We start from the raw sequence: 18,640 nt of genomic DNA on the forward strand, positions 1-18,640 counted from the left end.
GTTCGGGTCCCCAGTGCCGCTCCAGCGCGATCAGCTCCTCCGCCGGTGATTGGTGCGTTCAAGTGCCACGCAGTGGAGTCTTTCCCCGCAGCAGGACGTCAGCAAGGTGAACCGGCTTGTGAACCGGAACCGGCGCCGGTGGTTTTCCTCCTGAACTGACGTTAGACGAACGAATGGCCTTTATTTTGTATCTTTTTCGTGTATTTCTGTGATAGTATGGCTGAAAATAAACTGCTGTCACAAGACGTGTCGCTTTAAATGCAGTAAGTGTATTAAAATACATTTTAGAGACATTTCAGTTCAATGTGGCAAAATGTTGATAAATGGTTGTGAAACGCTCTAAAAAGTCTGCCCCCTGCTGGCAGCTGTGCGGCCTGTTTCTGACCGTCGCTCCTGTGATCATATTTTCTCTTATTGTCTTGATTAATAATCAAACTTCAGTGTTCCAGAACTAAAGATCTTCAAATTATATAGTGACGAAAAACTGTAAATTTGTTATTATATATATTCGGTGCTGTTTTTTTCTGGAGCCTGGTTAGACATGAAGCTTTTCTAAAATTGTAGACATTACACAAATTACATTTATTAAAAGTGCTGAGAACACATTTTTCTATAAAGGTCATGTACAAAGACAAATCAGAACAAGACAAAAACATCAAATTTGAGAAACATAACTTTATATATATATATAATTTTGTCATTTTCGACAAAAGTCTAAGTGTAGCCCTTTTTAAATAAAGATTTGAACATCTGTAAAGTATAAAATCAGCGCCTCAGTCATGTGATCTTGGCTGAATTGGCCAGATCGTCCATGATTTTGTCGTCAAAGAACAAAGGCAAAGCGCGTCACAGTGACGCACAAGGAAAGCTCAGATCTGCACTGGTCATCACGCCAGACATTATAAAGATGTGGTGGCGCCATCTGCTGGCCACTAGCGATTACGTCACATGCGGTTTTGTCAGCATGTGACTATAACACGTCACTCAGCGCGCTCATAATTATGCAGCAGTTAGAAACGAACTTCTTTCACTTCAATGATGAAAGGAACTTCCACTGGACTCGTGAGCGCGCACTGATTCATCTTCCTGCGTCCGCGTCCATTGTGCGCTCGGTCCATCGTCAGGTGTCACGGCTGTTGTAATGTTCGTCCGTGTGTGCGTGAGCGCGCGCGCACATGTGCTGTCCGTTACTTTCCGGGTTGTGCTCTTCGCTCGCGGCCGCTGCTCCTCTTCATCTTCCAGCTGACACTCGACCTGAGGAGGGAGGTCGCGAACGAGCACACTCATCATCATCATCATCATCATCATCATCATCATGGCGGATCAAAGCGAATCTCCGGTTCCAGTCCAGCAGCCGCAACCCGCGCTGACAACCAGCTGGCCAATTAGCAGGGAGTCGTACGAGCTGCAGGAAGTCATAGGTTAGTACCGGGACGGGACGTCATAGGTTTAGTACCGGGACGGGACGTCATAGGTTTAGGACCGGGACGGGACGTCATAGGTTTAGTACCGGGACGGGACGTCATAGGTTTAGTACCGGGACGGGACGTCATAGGTTTAGGACCGGGACGGGACGTCATAGGTTTAGGACCGGGACGGGACGTCATAGGTTTAGTACCGGGACGGGACGTCATAGGTTTAGTACCGGGACGGGACGTCATAGGTTAGTACCGGGACGTCATAGGTTTAGGACCGGGACGGGACGTCATAGGTTAGTACCGGGACGGGACGTCATAGGTTTAGGACCGGGACGGGACGTCATAGGTTTAGGACCGGGACGTCATAGGTTTAGTACCGGGACGGGACGTCATAGGTTTAGTACCGGGACGGGACGTCATAGGTTTAGGACCGGGACGGGACGTCATAGGTTTAGGACCGGGACGGGACGTCATAGGTTTAGTACCGGGACGGGACGTCATAGGTTTAGTACCGGGACGGGACGTCATAGGTTAGTACCGGGACGTCATAGGTTTAGGACCGGGACGGGACGTCATAGGTTTAGGACCGGGACGGGACGTCATAGGTTAGTACCGGGACGGGACGTCATAGGTTAGTACCGGGACGGGACGTCATAGGTTTAGGACCGGGACGGGACGTCATAGGTTTAGGACCGGGACGGGACGTCATAGGTTTAGGACCGGGACGGGACGTCATAGGTTTAGTACCGGGACGGGACGTCATAGGTTTAGGACCGGGACGGGACGTCATAGGTTTAGGACCGGGACGGGACGTCATAGGTTTAGTACCGGGACGGGACGTCATAGGTTAGTACCGGGACGTCATAGGTTAGTACCGGGACGGGACGTCATAGGTTTAGGACCGGGACGAGACGTCATAGGTTTAGTACCGGGACGGGACGTCATAGGTTTAGGACCGGGACGGGACGTCATAGGTTTAGGACCGGGACGGGACGTCATAGGTTTAGTACCGGGACGGGACGTCATAGGTTTAGGACCGGGACGTCATAGGTTTAGTACCGGGACGGGACGTCATAGGTTTAGGACCGGGACGGGACGTCATAGGTTTAGGACCGGGACGTCATAGGTTTAGTACCGGGACGGGACGTCATAGGTTTAGGACCGGGACGAGACGTCATAGGTTTAGTACCGGGACGGGACGTCATAGGTTTAGGACCGGGACGGGACGTCATAGGTTAGTACCGGGACGGGACGTCATAGGTTTAGTACCGGGACGGGACGTCATAGGTTTAGGACCGGGACGTCATAGGTTTAGTACCGGGACGGGACGTCATAGGTTTAGGACCGGGACGGGACGTCATAGGTTTAGGACCGGGACGTCATAGGTTAGTACCGGGACGGGACGTCATAGGTTTAGGACCGGGACGTCATAGGTTAGTACCGGGACGGGACGTCATAGGTTAGTACCGGGACGGGACGTCATAGGTTTAGGACCGGGACGTCATAGGTTAGTACCGGGACGGGACGTCATAGGTTTAGGACCGGGACGGGACGTCATAGGTTAGTACCGGGACGTCATAGGTTTAGGACCGGGACGGGACGTCATAGGTTTAGGGCCGGGACGGGACGTCATAGGTTTAGGGCCGGGACGGGACGTCATAGGTTTAGGACCGGGACGGGACGTCATAGGTTTAGGACCGGGACGTCATAGGTTAGTACCGGGACGTCATAGGTTAGTACCGGGACGTCATAGGTTTAGGGCCGGGACGGGACGTCATAGGTTTAGGACCGGGACGGGACGTCATAGGTTTAGGACCGGGACGTCATAGGTTAGTACCGGGACGGGACGTCATAGGTTTAGGACCGGGACGGGACGTCATAGGTTTAGTACCGGGACGGGACGTCATAGGTTTAGGGCCGGGACGGGACGTCATAGGTTTAGGACCGGGACGTCATAGGTTAGTACCGGGACGGGACGTCATAGGTTAGTACCGGGACGTCATAGGTTTAGGACCGGGACGGGACGTCATAGGTTTAGGGCCGGGACGGGACGTCATAGGTTTAGGACCGGGACGTCATAGGTTAGTACCGGGACGGGACGTCATAGGTTAGTACCGGGACGTCATAGGTTAGTACCGGGACGGGACGTCATAGGTTTAGTACCGGGACGTCATAGGTTAGTACCGGGACGTCATAGGTTAGTACCGGGACGTCATAGGGTTAGTACCGGGACGTCATAGGTTAGTACCGGGACGTCATAGGTTAGTACCGGGACGTCATAGGGTTAGTACAGGGACGTCATAGGTTAGTACCGGGACGTCATAGGGTTAGTACCGGGACGTCATAGGTTAGTACCGGGACGTCATAGGTTAGTACCGGGACGTCATAGGGTTAGTACCGGGACGTCATAGGTTAGTACCGGGACGTCATAGGTTTAGTACCGGGACGTCATAGGGTTAGTACCGGGACGTCATAGGTTAGTACCGGGACGTCATAGGTTAGTACCGGGACGTCATAGGGTTAGTACCGGGACGTCATAGGGTTAGTACCGGGACGTCATAGGTTAGTACCGGGACGTCATAGGTTAGTACCGGGACGTCATAGGTTAGTACCGGGACGTCATAGGTTAGTACCGGGACGTCATAGGTTAGTACCGGGACGTCATAGGTTAGTACCGGGACGTCATAGGGTTAGTACCGGGACGTCATAGGTTAGTACCGGGACGTCATAGGTTAGTACTGGGACGGGACGTCATAGGTTAGTACCGGGACGTCATAGGTTTAGTACCGGGACGTCATAGGTTAGTACCGGGACGTCATAGGTTAGTACCGGGACGTCATAGGTTAGTACCGGGACGTCATAGGTTAGTACCGGGACGTCATAGGGTTAGTACCGGGACGTCATAGGTTAGTACCGGGACGTCATAGGTTAGTACCGGGACGTCATAGGGTTAGTACCGGGACGTCATAGGTTAGTACCGGGACGTCATAGGTTAGTACCGGGACGTCATAGGTTAGTACCGGGACGTCATAGGTTAGTACCGGGACGTCATAGGGTTAGTACCGGGACGTCATAGGTTAGTACCGGGACGTCATAGGTTAGTACCGGGACGTCATAGGGTTAGTACCGGGACGTCATAGGTTAGTACCGGGACGTCATAGGGTTAGTACCGGGACGTCATAGGTTTAGTACCGGGGATCCGAGGAGGAAAGAGGACGACATGTAGATATTTCAATTACTGTCACATTAATGTAACTTTTAATCACAACAGTATAATCAGAAAATAGCATTTAGAGCATTTACCAAAAGACCAAAGTAGCTTCAAACATTGATTGAAAACATATTTAAAATTTGTGATAGTAAAAAGCGTAGATGATAAGAGAAATAAGACTAAACTAGAACGAGAATACCAAAACAGACTAAGCTCTAAAATTGCTTGTGTCGATGTCATGCATCAGAAATGCAAGGTCATTTGTGAGTGACCTTCATGTATGTAAGATAGTGAGAGGCTAAAAAGATAATTATTGTGTATTAGCCACAAAAATACTGTGAGTTCATTTCATTAATATCGGGCATCGTAAAACTAGAACATCACTCAGAGAGCACAGACCTCCCCCAAGCAGCTCGTGGTGATCTGGATCAGCACCAGAAGGTTCTAGATTGTTCTTGGTATCTTTATACACCAACATGAAAAGTCAAAGTGAATCAGAGTTGATGTTTATTTTTAACTGATTCTTGAATCCATAAATGGGTTTAATGTTAAAATGTAATATTTGTTCCTGACCTCATTCTGGATCAGCTCCGGATGAAGTTTGGGGGTGAGATAGCAAACCCCCCCCCCCCCCCTACATTCCATAAACACCTGTCAATAAGCAACCGAGATATGATGAACAAATTCTGAAGCTCCGTTGACTGCAATGTAAAAGTGATCCAGAATCCAGCATCTCTTCTGGATCAGCACCAAAATGTAATCGCCTGTTCCTGCTAACATGCCCAAGATCTCCTGAAAAGAACCTTTTCATTATCTTGCTGACGGATGGACGAACAGACAGACAGACGATTTAAAATCGATGTTTCTTGGCGCCTCAAACAAGCAGCAGATGATCGCCGTGCTCTCGGCTGCAAACAGGAAGTGGACCTGCAGCCTGGCCCGGCCCTTACGAGTCGCTACAGCAACAGTATCATTTAGAACAGTAAGGCTGCCATTCATTTCCCTTATAAATGTAATAAAACAGGGACAAGATCCATCCGATTTTCACAGAAATGAAGAGTGACACTTTAAATTGCGTATTTATTGTACGGAAAACAGATTAAAATTCAAAGACATTCAATTTTCAAAAGGAAGTTTCCTGAATACGTTTGCAGATGAGCTGACAGGTCCTACCTTCACTGATAGGCCAGCTGTGTGCTGCAGACTGAGACCCCGCCCCCCGTTCTCACAATCAACGGGAAACCGTGTAAGCCCCGCCCCCCGTTCTCACAATCAACGGGAAACCGTGTAAGCCCCGCCCCCCGTTCTCACAATCAACGGGAAACCGTGTAAGCCCCGCCCCCCGTTCTCACAATCAACGGGAAACCGTGTAAGCCCCGCCCCCCGTTCTCACAATCAACGGGAAACCGTGTAAGCCCCGCCCCCCGTTCTCACAATCAACGGGAAACCGTGTAAGCCCCCCCCCCGTTCTCACAATCAATGGGGAAACCGTGTAAGCCCCGCCCCCCGTTCTCACAATCAATGGGGAAACCGTGTAAGCCCCGCCCCCCGTTCTCACAATCAACGGGAAACCGTGTAAGCCCCGCCCCCCATTCTCACAATCAACGGGGAAACCGTGTAAGCCCCGCCCTATGCGGCTCGAGGCTGTGTCTGGGTTTGAGAAGCTCCACTCGTTCACATTACCTGATTTGTATTAAAGCAAGTCATCATGCCAAGTTAAGTTAAAGTCACCCCCCCTTCCCCTGGGGAGGCTCAGGGCTAGCCTCGTAGGCCAGGTGTACCCGTACCTGTTATTACCGGCTGTCTGGGGGCTGTGCTTCCAGGTAGCGGCGCTACAGCCGTCGTACAGGCGGCCCTCTGCACCCCCAGACAGGAGCGGGTCGCCATCAAGAGGATAAACCTGGAAAAGTGTCAGAGCAGCATGGACGAGTTACTGGTGAGTCCAACGGCGCCGGCGCCGATCCGCTCATTCTGGTGAATGAAGCCGCCGAAACGACGCCCCCTCCGTCTCACGGCAGAAAGAAATCCAAGCGATGAGCCGGTGCAGCCATCCCAACGTCGTCACCTACTACACCTCGTTCGTGGTGAGAGACGAGCTCTGGCTGGCGATGAAGCTGCTGAGCGGAGGTGAGCTTCAGGTGATGCTGCGTGAAAGAGTCAAAGATAATCACAGCATTGCAGCCAACGCCCCCCCCCATGAGGCGCTGCTGTCAGGCCACATCTGGGCTCTGATTCGCTCGTCCTCGGGAGGCTGACGAGGAATGACTTGCTCTAGTTTAGCTTCACATATCGATCATGTGATGCATTTAACGGAACGTTTCTGTTTCCTTTCAGGCTCCATGTTGGACATTATTAAGCACACGAGCAAAGAGCAGCACAGAAACCGAGCTCTGGACGAGCCTCTGATCGCTACGATACTGAAAGAAGTCCTGGAGGGCCTCGACTACCTGCACAGAAATGGACAGATTCACCGGTAAAGTATCAGTACCAGTCCGTCTGCGAGGGTTCTGGGTTCTCTCCGGCTTCTTCTTCCCACCACCACAAACAGGAAACGTAGGAGAACGCACGCAAGCGGAGGCGCCTCTGCCATTAACTGGCGACTGGTTCAGGATGTATTCTGAAAGGATTCTCATGACTCAGAACCTTCCTGACACTCGCTGTAAGATCCCAGAGTTCATCTCATCTCATGCCAGTCACATGCATCGGTTGAGCCGCCGTGCTGTTGGGTCGCTGAGCGGAAGGCCCCGCCCACTCTCAGCCCCGGGGCAGCGAGGCGCGTTCACACGGCCAGAAGAATCGATGCAGCTCCACATGACCTTGCTTCCTGTTTGTTTGACCTCAGGGACGTGAAGGCTGGGAACATTCTCCTGGGAGAAGACGGTTCCGTTCAGATTGCAGGTGTGTTGAACAGAGTATCCTATTACAGGTGACTGCAGGCGATATTGGTGCTTCTTTGCTTCTATTTTCTCCCTGTTCACATCAATAAAGTTTGCAGCTGGGATTGAATGAAGGACTGAAGCTAACCGTCATCATGTATTAGTCTCCTAGGAGGGACCTTTATTAGATCAACTTTAATCAATACAGTCAGTAGATCTCTGAGTATTGATCTGTCCCAAGTGAACCTGGTTGTTAGTATTTTCTGCAGTCTTTGTTTCGTCCACGTTTATTCATCAATGGTGGATGTGTCATAATCTATACTGTTCCTCTGTGTTCTGCATCTTCAGATTTTGGCGTGAGCGCGTTCCTCGCCACCGGCGGAGATATGACCAGAAACAAAGTAAGAAAGACCTTTGTTGGCACGCCATGCTGGATGGCGCCCGAGGTAATGGAACAGGTGGGTCGCCGCCGTCCATCGTACGTCTGCAGATGTACGTGTATTTGATAGCTTGGACTGCTGTAATGTCACACCCACAGGTACGAGGTTATGATTTCAAAGCAGATATATGGAGTTTTGGAATTACAGCCATTGAGTTAGCGACAGGCTCCGCCCCCTACCACCATTACCCTCCCATGAAAGTGAGTTACTGGATGTTATTACATCACTAGCACAAAATATGAATGCGTGTCTGTCTGATAAATCACCTTGTTCTTTGTTAACGTTAAACGTATGGAGAGGAGGTATTTCTACAAAGTCATTTCTGATAGGTGAGGGTGATGATTCTTTTTGCTATCCTCTCAGGTTTTAATGCTCACCCTACAGAATGAGCCTCCAACTCTGGACACGGGCGTAGAGGACAAAGAACTGCTGAAAAGATATGGCAAATCCTTTCGAAAGCTTGTAACCATGTGCCTTCAGAAGGAGCCTGCAAAGAGGTTAGGAGCACACGGCGACTAAGAGTGATCAATGAGGGATCAATGAGTGATCAATGAGGGCCACCTTTAAACATTCAGGCTGGCTTTGCAGTGCTTTTAACCACCCTGTGTTCCTCGTCGCCAGGCCTACGGCTGCAGAGCTTTTGAAGTGCAAATTCTTCCAGAAAGCCAAGGTAGTTCCATCTGATATGTTTTCATTTGTTTTTGATGGTTATGCATAATTTACACATAATGAATAAGGAAACGTCCACCACTGCAGAAAGCATGAAAACATCAAAGGAAAATGTTGGTCTTGGCCTGATTTGGTTCAATACTCATCTCAACGTCTGTGTCTATTGGTGCTGCACCATCTCTAGCTACAGTTTAAAATTGAAATAGACATGATGATAACTTCCATGTGTCCTGATAACGACACACTAAATGTAAAAACCCAAAACCTAGTAGATAAATGAATCTCAATGTCACAAATGTAAGTAAAGCTGATCATGTTTTTCAGGGTTAGAATACTTACCTTCATCATGATCTTTGAACGGTGACTTCAGAAAACTATCCCGTAGGATTCTGTTCTAATAAATGCCTTTTCATGTTTTGATTTTTCTTCTGCAGAACAAAGAATATCTGATGGAAAAGCTTTTGTGTCGTGCACCAAAGATTTCCCAAAGAGCAAAGAAGGTACGTTCTCGCACAGTCCTGGTAGGATTACTGGACAGAAGTTGCTTCTCAACTTCATGCTCTGATCCATCGTAGCTCATTTCTTTTTTCATTAAATATAATTGTGATACGTATTTCTTATTGACTGTTGTGCTGTTTACTGATTACTCTTGTTTACGTACCAAATCATCATTATTTACACTTTTTCTTTACTCATGTCGACGACAGTTTCTTTCTTTCTTCGTACACTTCATGTCAAATCAGAAGTTCATAATTATTTGTGTCATAGTTTGTAAATGCTGCCATACAGATGTACAGATAGTGTTAAACCCAAAGTGTGTTCCCTACAAAGAATGTGAATGGTAGTACATTGTGCGACCAGGTGAGGAGAGTTCCAGGTTCCAGTGGTCACCTGCACAAGACAGAGGATGGAGACTGGGAATGGAGCGATGACGAGCTGGACGAAGGCAGTGAGGAGGGACAGCAAGCGGCAAATCAGGGGCGAGTGAGTCTTTAATGACTTGTTGAGACGTTGCATGATTTGATCTGCTGCGTTCAATCACTGGTCTTTGGATAGATAGTTGCAATGATGCGAGGCAGGAGGAAAATCAGGAAGCTAATGATCAAAGAGTTCTTTCAGAGATACAAGATGTTAGATGTTTCCCATTGGAGCAATTGAATCCAATCCTAATGAGGACATGCTTCTAGTTTCCATTGATCAATCTCAAGCGTGTTACATTTCACCAGTTCTGTGGCTTAAACATTGAAAGTGGTCTGGACTGAACGGAACAGAACAGAACAGTAAATAAATAATTGTTATTGCTGTGTTTGTTCTTCTATTTCAGTCACGAAGGGTCAAAGATGAGGCCAAAGATGTGAGTTAGCTCTTAGTTAGCTTTAATGCTACTAAAATGAGTTATTTGAGTTTGTATTTTGCTGCTGTAGAATGTGATGACTTGGCAGAGGGAAATGAAATACGTGTCATCGTTTATGAACGACTCTGATTTTATACAGCGTAATCAGCAGACAAGCAGCTAATTGCTCCTCATTGATTGATTTAAATATTGACCAAGGATGTAATTTTGTTCCTCCCAGAACCCCGTTGAAGGTTTGTCTATTCAGCATCCTCAGGTGAGTGGTTCAGCTAACTGGTAACGATTCAGTGTGTGTGTGTGTGGGGGGGGGGGGGGGGTACATATTCTGTGCATATGTGTGTGTGCCAAATGACGGTGGATGAATGTGAGTGTACGTGTGCACATGGCTGAGGTCAGGGTCAGGGTCAGGGTCAGGGTTAGGGCAGGCTCACTGGCGGGGTATATCTCATAGAGGGCCAGTCTCAGTCCATTGAAACCATTTTCTGGGCCTATTGTCATTTTGAAAATGAGCCAAAGTAGTTTAAGGTGTGTTCCTGTGTGGGGCAGGTACTCAGCAGTCATTGGTAACTTGGCAGTGATAATAATTCCTTTTCATGTGGGTCCATTGATCCTTCCCTGCAGCCAGCAGGTAAAGAGGTTCACCATGAGATGCTTTCACACACAGGTCGAGCCGTACGATGACACTCCCTGCGTTCCAGGTGCGGTGAGCATGGTGCTACGGCTCAGGTGAGACACATCCTTTCTTAATTCATGCATGATAAACTTTTAAGACATAGTCTTAGAAAGTTTTTTACAAATCACCGTGCCTTTATGGTATATGGAGGAAGGAAATTATATCCGCATCTGATTATCTTATTTCCAGTCATGCAGACTATCAATACATATATCGATCTCTGCCTGCTCCAGATGAGAGCCGTCATATGATGTCATATCATAGTACTGTGTACGCATTACGGTCAGATGGTGGCATTTCTCTTTTCTGTTCTTTGAGAAGAGAGACGTGACCTTTGCTTCAGCTCTAGAAGATAAAGCTTAAGTCAGTGAATGCAGCGCATGTGAAGCCGCTACGTTTACTCTGCTCTGTGGGTTCCGTGTCGTCGGTTCTCTCTGTGGGTTCCGTGTCGTCGGTTCTCTCTGTGGGTTCCGTGTCGTCGGTTAAGTCGGTTCTCTCTGTGGGTTCCGTGTCGTCGGTTCTCTCTGTGGGTTCCGTGTCGTCGGTTAAGTCGGTTCTCTCTGTAGGTTCCGTGTCGTCGGTTCTCTCTGTGGGTTCCGTGTCGTCGGTTAAGTCGGTTCTCTGTGGGTTCCGTGTCGTCTGTTCTCTCTGTGGGTTCCGTGTCGTCGGTTAAGTCGGTTCTCTCTGTGGGTTCCGTGTCGTCGGTTCTCTCTGTGGGTTCCGTGTCTTCGGTTCTCTCTGTGGGTTCCGTGTCGTCGGTTCTCTCTGTGGGTTCCGTGTCGTCGGTTCTCTCTGTGGGTTCCGTGTCGTCGGTTCTCTCTGTGGGTTCCGTGTCATCTGTTCTCTCTGTGGGTTCCGTGTCGTCGGTTAAGTCGGTTCTCTCTGTGGGTTCCGTGTCGTCGGTTCTCTCTGTGGGTTCCGTGTCTTCGGTTCTCTCTGTGGGTTCCGTGTCGTCGGTTCTCTCTGTGGGTTCCGTGTCGTCGGTTCTCTCTGTGGGTTCCGTGTCGTCGGTTAAGTCGGTTCTCTCTGTGGGTTCCGTGTCTTCGGTTAAGTAGGTTCCGTGTCGTCGGTTCTCTCTGTGGGTTCCGTGTCTTCGGTTCTCTCTGTGGGTTCCGTGTCGTCGGTTCTCTCTGTGGGTTCCGTGTCGTCGGTTAAGTCGGTTCTCTCTGTAGGTTCCGTGTCGTCGGTTCTCTCTGTGGGTTCCGTGTCGTCGGTTAAGTCGGTTCTCTGTGGGTTCCGTGTCGTCTGTTCTCTCTGTGGGTTCCGTGTCTTCGGTTCTCTCTGTGGGTTCTGTGTCGTCGGTTCTCTCTGTGGGTTCCGTGTCGTCGGTTAAGTCGGTTCCCTCTGTGGGTTCCGTGTCGTCGGTTCTCTCTGTGGGTTCCGTGTCGTCGGTTAAGTCGGTTCTCTCTGTGGGTTCCGTGTCGTCGGTTCTCTCTGTGGGTTCCGTGTCTTCGGTTCTCTCTGTGGGTTCCGTGTCGTCGGTTCTCTCTGTGGGTTCCGTGTCATCGGTTCTCTCTGTGGGTTCCGTGTCGTCGGTTAAGTCGGTTCTCTCTGTGGGTTCCGTGTCTTCGGTTCTCTCTGTAGGTTCCGTGGCATCGGTTCTCTCTGTGGGTTCCGTGTCGTCTGTTCTCTCTGTGGGTTCCGTGTCTTCGGTTCTCTCTGTGGGTTCCGTGTCGTCGGTTCTCTCTGTAGGTTCCGTGTCGTCGGTTCTCTCTGTGGGTTCCGTGTCGTCGGTTAAGTCGGTTCTCTCTGTGGGTTCCGTGTTGTCGGTTCTCTCTGTGGGTTCCGTGTCATCTGTTCTCTCTGTGGGTTCCGTGTCGTCGGTTCTCTCTGTGGGTTCCGTGTCGTCGGTTAAGTCGGTTCTCTCTGTGGGTTCCGTGTCGTCTGTTCTCTCTGTAGGTTCCGTGTCGTTGGTTTTCTCTGTGGGTTCCGTGTCGTTGGTTCTCTCTGTGGGTTCCGTGTCGTCGGTTCTCTCTGTGGGTTCCGTGTCGTCGGTTAAGTCGGTTCTCTCTGTGGGTTCCGTGTCGTCGGTTAAGTCGGTTCTCTCTGTGGGTTCCGTGTCTTCGGTTCTCTCTGTAGGTTCCGTGTCGTCGGTTCTCTCTGTGGGTTCCGTGTCGTCTGTTCTCTCTGTGGGTTCCGTGTCTTCGGTTCTCTCTGTGGGTTCCGTGTCGTCTGTTCTCTCTGTAGGTTCCGTGTCGTCGGTTCTCTCTGTGGGTTCCGTGTCGTCGGTTCTCTCTGTGGGTTCCGTGTCGTCTGTTCTCTCTGTGGGTTCCGTGTCGTCGGTTCTCTCTGTGGGTTCCGTGTCGTCTGTTAAGTCGGTTCTCTCTGTGGGTTCCGTGTCGTCGGTTCTCTCTGTGGGTTCCGTGTCGTCTGTTCTCTCTGTGGGTTCCGTGTCGTCGGTTCTCTCGGTGGGTTCCGTGTCGTCGGTTAAGTCGGTTCTCTCTGTGGGTTCCGTGTCGTCTGTTCTCTCCGTAGGTTCCGTGTCGTCTGTTCTCTCTGTAGGTTCCGTGTCGTCGGTTCTCTCTGTGGGTTCCGTCTCGTTGTTTCTCTCTGTGGGTTCCGTGTCGTCGGTTAAGTCGGTTCTCTCTGTAGGTTCCGTGTTGTCGGTTCTCTCTGTGGGTTCCGTGTCGTTGGTTCTCTCTGTGGGTTCCGTGTCGTCGGTTAAGTCGGTTCTCTCTGTAGGTTCCGTGTCGTCTGTTCTCTCTGTAGGTTCCGTGTCGTCGGTTTTCTCTGTGGGTTCCGTGTCGTCGGTTCTCTCTGTGGGTTCCGTGTCGTCGGTTAAGTCGGTTCTCTCTGTGGGTTCCGTGTTGTCGGTTCATTCATTGGTCTGGCCTGCAGGTGTTTCTCATGTTGCGTTTATGGTCATCCATAATGTGACAAACGCTTTCATGGCAACTCATTAACTAATCAGTGTTAGTCACCTTTACTAATCAGTGTTAGTCACCTTTACTAATCAGTGTTAGTCACCTTTACTAATCAGTGTTAGTCACCTTTACTAATCAGTGTTAGTCACCTTTACAATAACGGTGAGTATATAACGTTCAGTTTGTTTTGGTAGGTTTACTGTTTTAGTTGAGCCTCACTGCTCTTATTAGTGTTTGCAGTAAAAACTATATATAAAACAAAATCAAGTACCCGCTAGCTAACGACGTTAGTTCGTGACTTCCTCAATGAAAGTGCTCGATGAGTAGGAGGAGGTCGGTGAGCACAACTGCTGCACTTCATATGCAAATGCTTTTATTCAGACCCATTGATGTGAGTTTAAAGGCAATGATGTGATCAAGTGCTTAAAGTTAAAAATCTCATCTGATGTGATTATTCTCGGATGCCATTATTCCGACGACCTTTCAGGAACCCTAGGAAGGAGCTGAATGACATCCGCTTTGAGTTCACTCCTGGACGAGGTAAGAGCTCTTTCGGGCTCTCATTGCACTTCCCTGCTGAGTGGAACGTCGCAGGCCAACGTTTGTCGTTGTATTCCCAGACTCTGCCGATGGCGTTTCCCAGGAGCTGTTCTCGGCCGGCCTGGTCAACAGGCAGGATGTTGTTATTGGTAATTGGTTCTGGTCCGTTGTGATGTCGGTCGGTGCTTAGCATAAAGCTTCATTTGAAGCTTTATTTAAAATGATCCTCAACATGTGCTACAGTTAAAGCTTGCTTAGTTATTTTCTATTTCCTGTACAGTTGCTGCTAACCTTCAGAAGATTGTAGACGACCCGATGACCTACAAAGTGTTGACCTTTAAGCTGGTGAGTTTCCAGTGATGGCTCCTGGCACTCTCCCGGTTTATTGATTAAGCAGGGGTCCCCAAACTTTTTCCTGTGAGGGCCACATCACTTTTCCCTTCTCTGATGGGGGGCCGGGGCCAGTTTGTAGGAAAAGTGTGATGATGGCAGGGGGGGGGGGGGCCTAAACATTTAGGGGCCGAATGCGGAGGCAGGCTGTAGTTTAGGCTTCATCTCACCATCACAACTACACACAGTGACATGAATGGAGTGTCACACACGCAACGCCTCTCACACCCAAAGTCAGTCTCTCTCCAGCAGAGGGGAAGAACGACTGGATCAATCAGCTGATCCAATAAGAACGACTGGATCAATCAGCTGATCCAATACAGCTGCAGAGGAGCAAACAACAAACCTCAAATTATTGTAAAAAACCTGAACGCTGCACGCCTCGGTTTCAAACCCAGGACCTTCTGGCTGGGAGTCAAGTGCACTACCCACTACACCACCTAGAGGCTACCCAATCAGGCATTAGGATAAATAGACAGTAGCATTGATTACTTTAGACCAGAGGCACTGGTTTAGAATCCAGTACGACGTCACCTGGTCGGAGACACGCCCACTCCACGTAACACAAAAGGAAAAAGCACAACACAACAACACAACAACACAGAACAACACAACAACACAACAACACAGAACAACACAACAACACAACAACACAACAACACAACAACACAGAACAACACAACAACACAACAACACAACAACACAGAACAACACAACAACACAACAACACAACAACACAACAACACACAACAACACAACAACACACAACAACATAACAACACAACAACACACAACAACACACAACAACACAACAACACACAACAACACAACAACACACAACAACATAACAACACAACAACACACAACAACACAACAACACACAACAACACAACAACACAACAACACAACAACATAACAACACAACAACACAGAACAACACAACAACACAGAACAACACAACAACACACAACAGCACAGAACAACACAACAACACAACAACACAGAACAACACAACAACACAACAACACACAACAACACAACAACACAACAACACAACAACACACAACAACATAACAACACAACAACACAACAACACACAACAACACAACAACACAACAACACAACAACATAACAACACAACAACACAGAACAACACAACAACACAGAACAACACAACAACACACAACAGCACAGAACAACACAACAACACAACAACACAGAACAACACAACAACACAACAACACACAACAACACAACAACACAGCAACACAACAACACAACAACACAACAACACATAACAACACAACAACACAACAACACAACAACACAACAACACAGAACAACACAACAACACAACAACATAACAACACAACACAGAACAACACAACAACACAGCAACACAACAACACAACAACACATAACAACACAACAACACAACAACACAACAACACAACAACACAGAACAACACAACAACACAACAACACACAACAACACAACACAGAACAACACAACAACACAGAACAACACAGAACAACAGAACAACACACAACAACACAGAACAACACAACACAGAACAACACAACAACACACAACAACACAACAACATAACAACACAACAACATAACAACACGCTGTGGTCTGAGATATCAACTTATTATTTGACAGGTACGACTTTAGTAATACCTCAAGCCTCCTCACCTGTACGGTGGCGTGGTCGGTAGGGTTACCGACTCACAGCCGGAGGAACTGGGTTCGCATCCAACTGTGGGAGTGGGGGTGGAGCAGGGGCAGCAGGGTAGGCCTAGGGCCTTACCTGGGCGGAGTGAACTGGACCACCGGTCCGCTCCACTCCGCTCAGGTGTGCCCTGGACCTGCCCTGCTGCCCCTGCTCCATCTCATTCCCGTAGTGGGATTCGATACCAGGGCAGTTTTGCCCCCCTCAACAATGCTACCAACCACGCCACCGTGGAGGTGAGGAAACCTGCCCTGTTATTACAAGGTTATTACTATGTAATAAGTTGATATTACAGAGCACCGGAACATTAACTTTCTGGCCGTATGCGACCATCATCAAAATTGTCCCAAATAAAAGGGAGGCTACTCGTGTAGTATGGAAAGGAAAATAAGTAAATTCTATTTTGGGACTCTGATATTGTTCAGGGGGCCAGGCCAAATGTGGAAATGGGCCGGATCCGGCCCGCGGGCCGTAGTTTGGGGACCCCTGGATTAAAGGGTCAGAGAGGAATGGGAGAGGGGCGGGGGGGAGGGGGCGCCCTGAGCATGAACGCAATGTTTGTTGCGTTTGTCCTCCACCGATGAGGAAAACACCTAGAAGACTAACATGGGTAAATCATCTTTTTACAATACTGCCCCCTAAGGGTGGAACTGTTTGACTCCTGCCCTCAAAACATGCACCTCTTTGGCCTCCTTCAAAACAGCCCTAAAAATACACCTTTCTGGGGGGCAGAAACGGAGATAGTCATCACGACTCTCTCCGGATCAACCCCCCCCCCCCCCCTTTTTTTGTCCATCTACGTTGTACATACTGTGTCTTTTTAACTTATTGTTATTTTGCATCTGTGGAGTCATTTCTTTTTATTTTATTGGTATTGTTAAATTATCTCCCCAGTTTGTTTCAGGTCTCCTCTGTGGCTTCAGTCTGTGATGTAGGGGGTTACAGATGTGCTCCACAGATGTGCTCCACAGATGTGCTCCACAGACGTGCTCCACTGCAGACAGTGAAGGGAAACGAACCCTCCTGCAGAGGGCGTCCCATGTCCAGAGCAGCTAGATTGGTCCCGCTAACGTCCACCTCCTCACGCAGGCGTCCGGCTGCGACGACACAGAGATCCCGGAGGAGGTGAAACTGATTGGCTTTGCACAGCTCAGTGTCAGCTGATGCCCCCCCCACACCTGGAGCAGGTGGGAGACGGTCCAGGAGACTCGGTCTGAGGAGCACGCCTTCCAGCTCCGGATCAGGACAGCCCAGGAACCAGAAGCTGTTCTCAGGTGGAGACACGTGCTTATTGATTTAGTATTTATTAAACGGAGATGGTATGTTTGATTTGCTACAGTCTGTTTGTGTGACTTGGTCCTTGGTCCTTGGGGGGGGGGGGGGGGGGGTCTTTGGCAGGGTGTATGTTTTCATCGGAGAAAAGCACATTAACATAATGAATGTTTGAAAAGAGAAGGGGCGACTGGATGCTACTGTTAATGCTGCAAAGTGTTAGAGGTGCCTTGCTCATAGGCAGTCAATAAAGGAGATTGTACCATTTCATACGACTACTGGACTGTCTTCTTGTCCCCTGAGGGATCACCACAGCAACCCAACCTTCTCCTCTTCACCCTGTCCTTTGCATCGTCCTCCCTAACTCCAGCCACTCTCATGTCCCTGATGTGTCCCTGATGTGTCCCTGCTGTGTCCCTGCTGCGTCCCTGCTGCGTCCCTGATGCGTACCTGCTGCGTCCCTGATGTGTCCCTGATGTGTCCCTGATGCGTCCCTGCTGCGTCCCTGCTGTGTCCCTGCTGCATCCCTGCTGTGTCCCTGATGCGTCCCTGATGCGTCCCTGCTGTGTCCCTGATGTGTCCCTGCTGCGTCCCTGCTGCATCCCTGCTGTGTCCCTGCTGCGTCCCTGATGCGTACCTGCTGTGTCCCTGATGTGTCCCTGCTGTGTCCCTGATGCGTCCCTGCTGTGTCCCTGCTGCGTCCCTGATGTGTCCCTGATGTGTCCCTGATGCGTCCCTGCTGCGTCCCTGCTGATGTGTCCCTGATGTGTCCCTGATGTGTCCCTGCTGCGTCCCTGCTGCTGTACAGCTCCACACTCTGTACTTGTACTGTGTATAATCAGTTGAACAATTATGCTGTGTGTCCTACACGAGTTGCCGTAGCTCCACACTCTGTACTTGTACTGCGATGACATCACTAACAGCTTTCTGTTCTATTCATGAGGTAAGACTTTCATCTAAAGGATGATAAACATCAAACGCTGCTTCACAGACTCCAATAATCTAATCTAACTTTGGAGCGAAGCAGATCTACGCTGTTTTGTTTACCAGACCAATCAGCGAGCCGTATTTGCGCACCCCTTCGCTTTACCCAGTAAACCACGCCCCTTCTACGGTATGGGTTTGCCGTCTTCGCTGATTGGTTACTTGTCAGAGGTACCAGGAAGTAGAAGCGGGGAAGCTGCCCGGGACATCACT

At 49.3% G+C, this 18,640-nt stretch overlaps 1 protein-coding gene across 1 annotated transcript; it reads left to right on the top strand.

The window, feature by feature from the left end:
* The first annotated feature begins 1,315 nt into the window (after nucleotides 1–1,315).
* On the top strand, nucleotides 1,316–17,482 carry stk39 (serine threonine kinase 39). Its single transcript, XM_068746175.1, has 18 exons — nucleotides 1,316–1,421; nucleotides 6,453–6,565; nucleotides 6,648–6,756; nucleotides 6,964–7,102; nucleotides 7,472–7,527; nucleotides 7,854–7,963; nucleotides 8,044–8,145; nucleotides 8,309–8,442; nucleotides 8,567–8,615; nucleotides 9,049–9,114; nucleotides 9,476–9,598; nucleotides 9,939–9,968; nucleotides 10,189–10,224; nucleotides 10,633–10,694; nucleotides 13,993–14,045; nucleotides 14,126–14,194; nucleotides 14,326–14,390; nucleotides 17,261–17,482. The coding sequence occupies exons 1-18, from the start codon at nucleotides 1,316–1,318 to the stop codon at nucleotides 17,333–17,335; spliced, it is 1,497 nt and encodes a 498-aa protein (XP_068602276.1). The 3' UTR covers nucleotides 17,336–17,482.
* Nucleotides 17,483–18,640: the final 1,158 nt, after the last annotated feature.

This window comes from Brachionichthys hirsutus, chromosome 12, assembly GCF_040956055.1.
Source record: "Brachionichthys hirsutus isolate HB-005 chromosome 12, CSIRO-AGI_Bhir_v1, whole genome shotgun sequence".
In the NCBI taxonomy this organism is placed as follows: domain Eukaryota; kingdom Metazoa; phylum Chordata; class Actinopteri; order Lophiiformes; family Brachionichthyidae; genus Brachionichthys; species Brachionichthys hirsutus.

Excerpts from the sequence above, each read along its gene's own strand:
- stk39 (XM_068746175.1), top strand. The coding sequence starts at position 1,316 with ATGGCGGATCAAAGCGAATCTCCGGTTCCAGTCCAGCAGCCGCAACCC. Across the intron at positions 14,046-14,125 it reads TGAGTTCACTCCTGGACGAG|ACTCTGCCGATGGCGTTTCC; the intron begins GTAAGAGCTCTT and ends TTGTATTCCCAG. Across the intron at positions 14,391-17,260 it reads AAGTGTTGACCTTTAAGCTG|GCGTCCGGCTGCGACGACAC; the intron begins GTGAGTTTCCAG and ends CTCCTCACGCAG.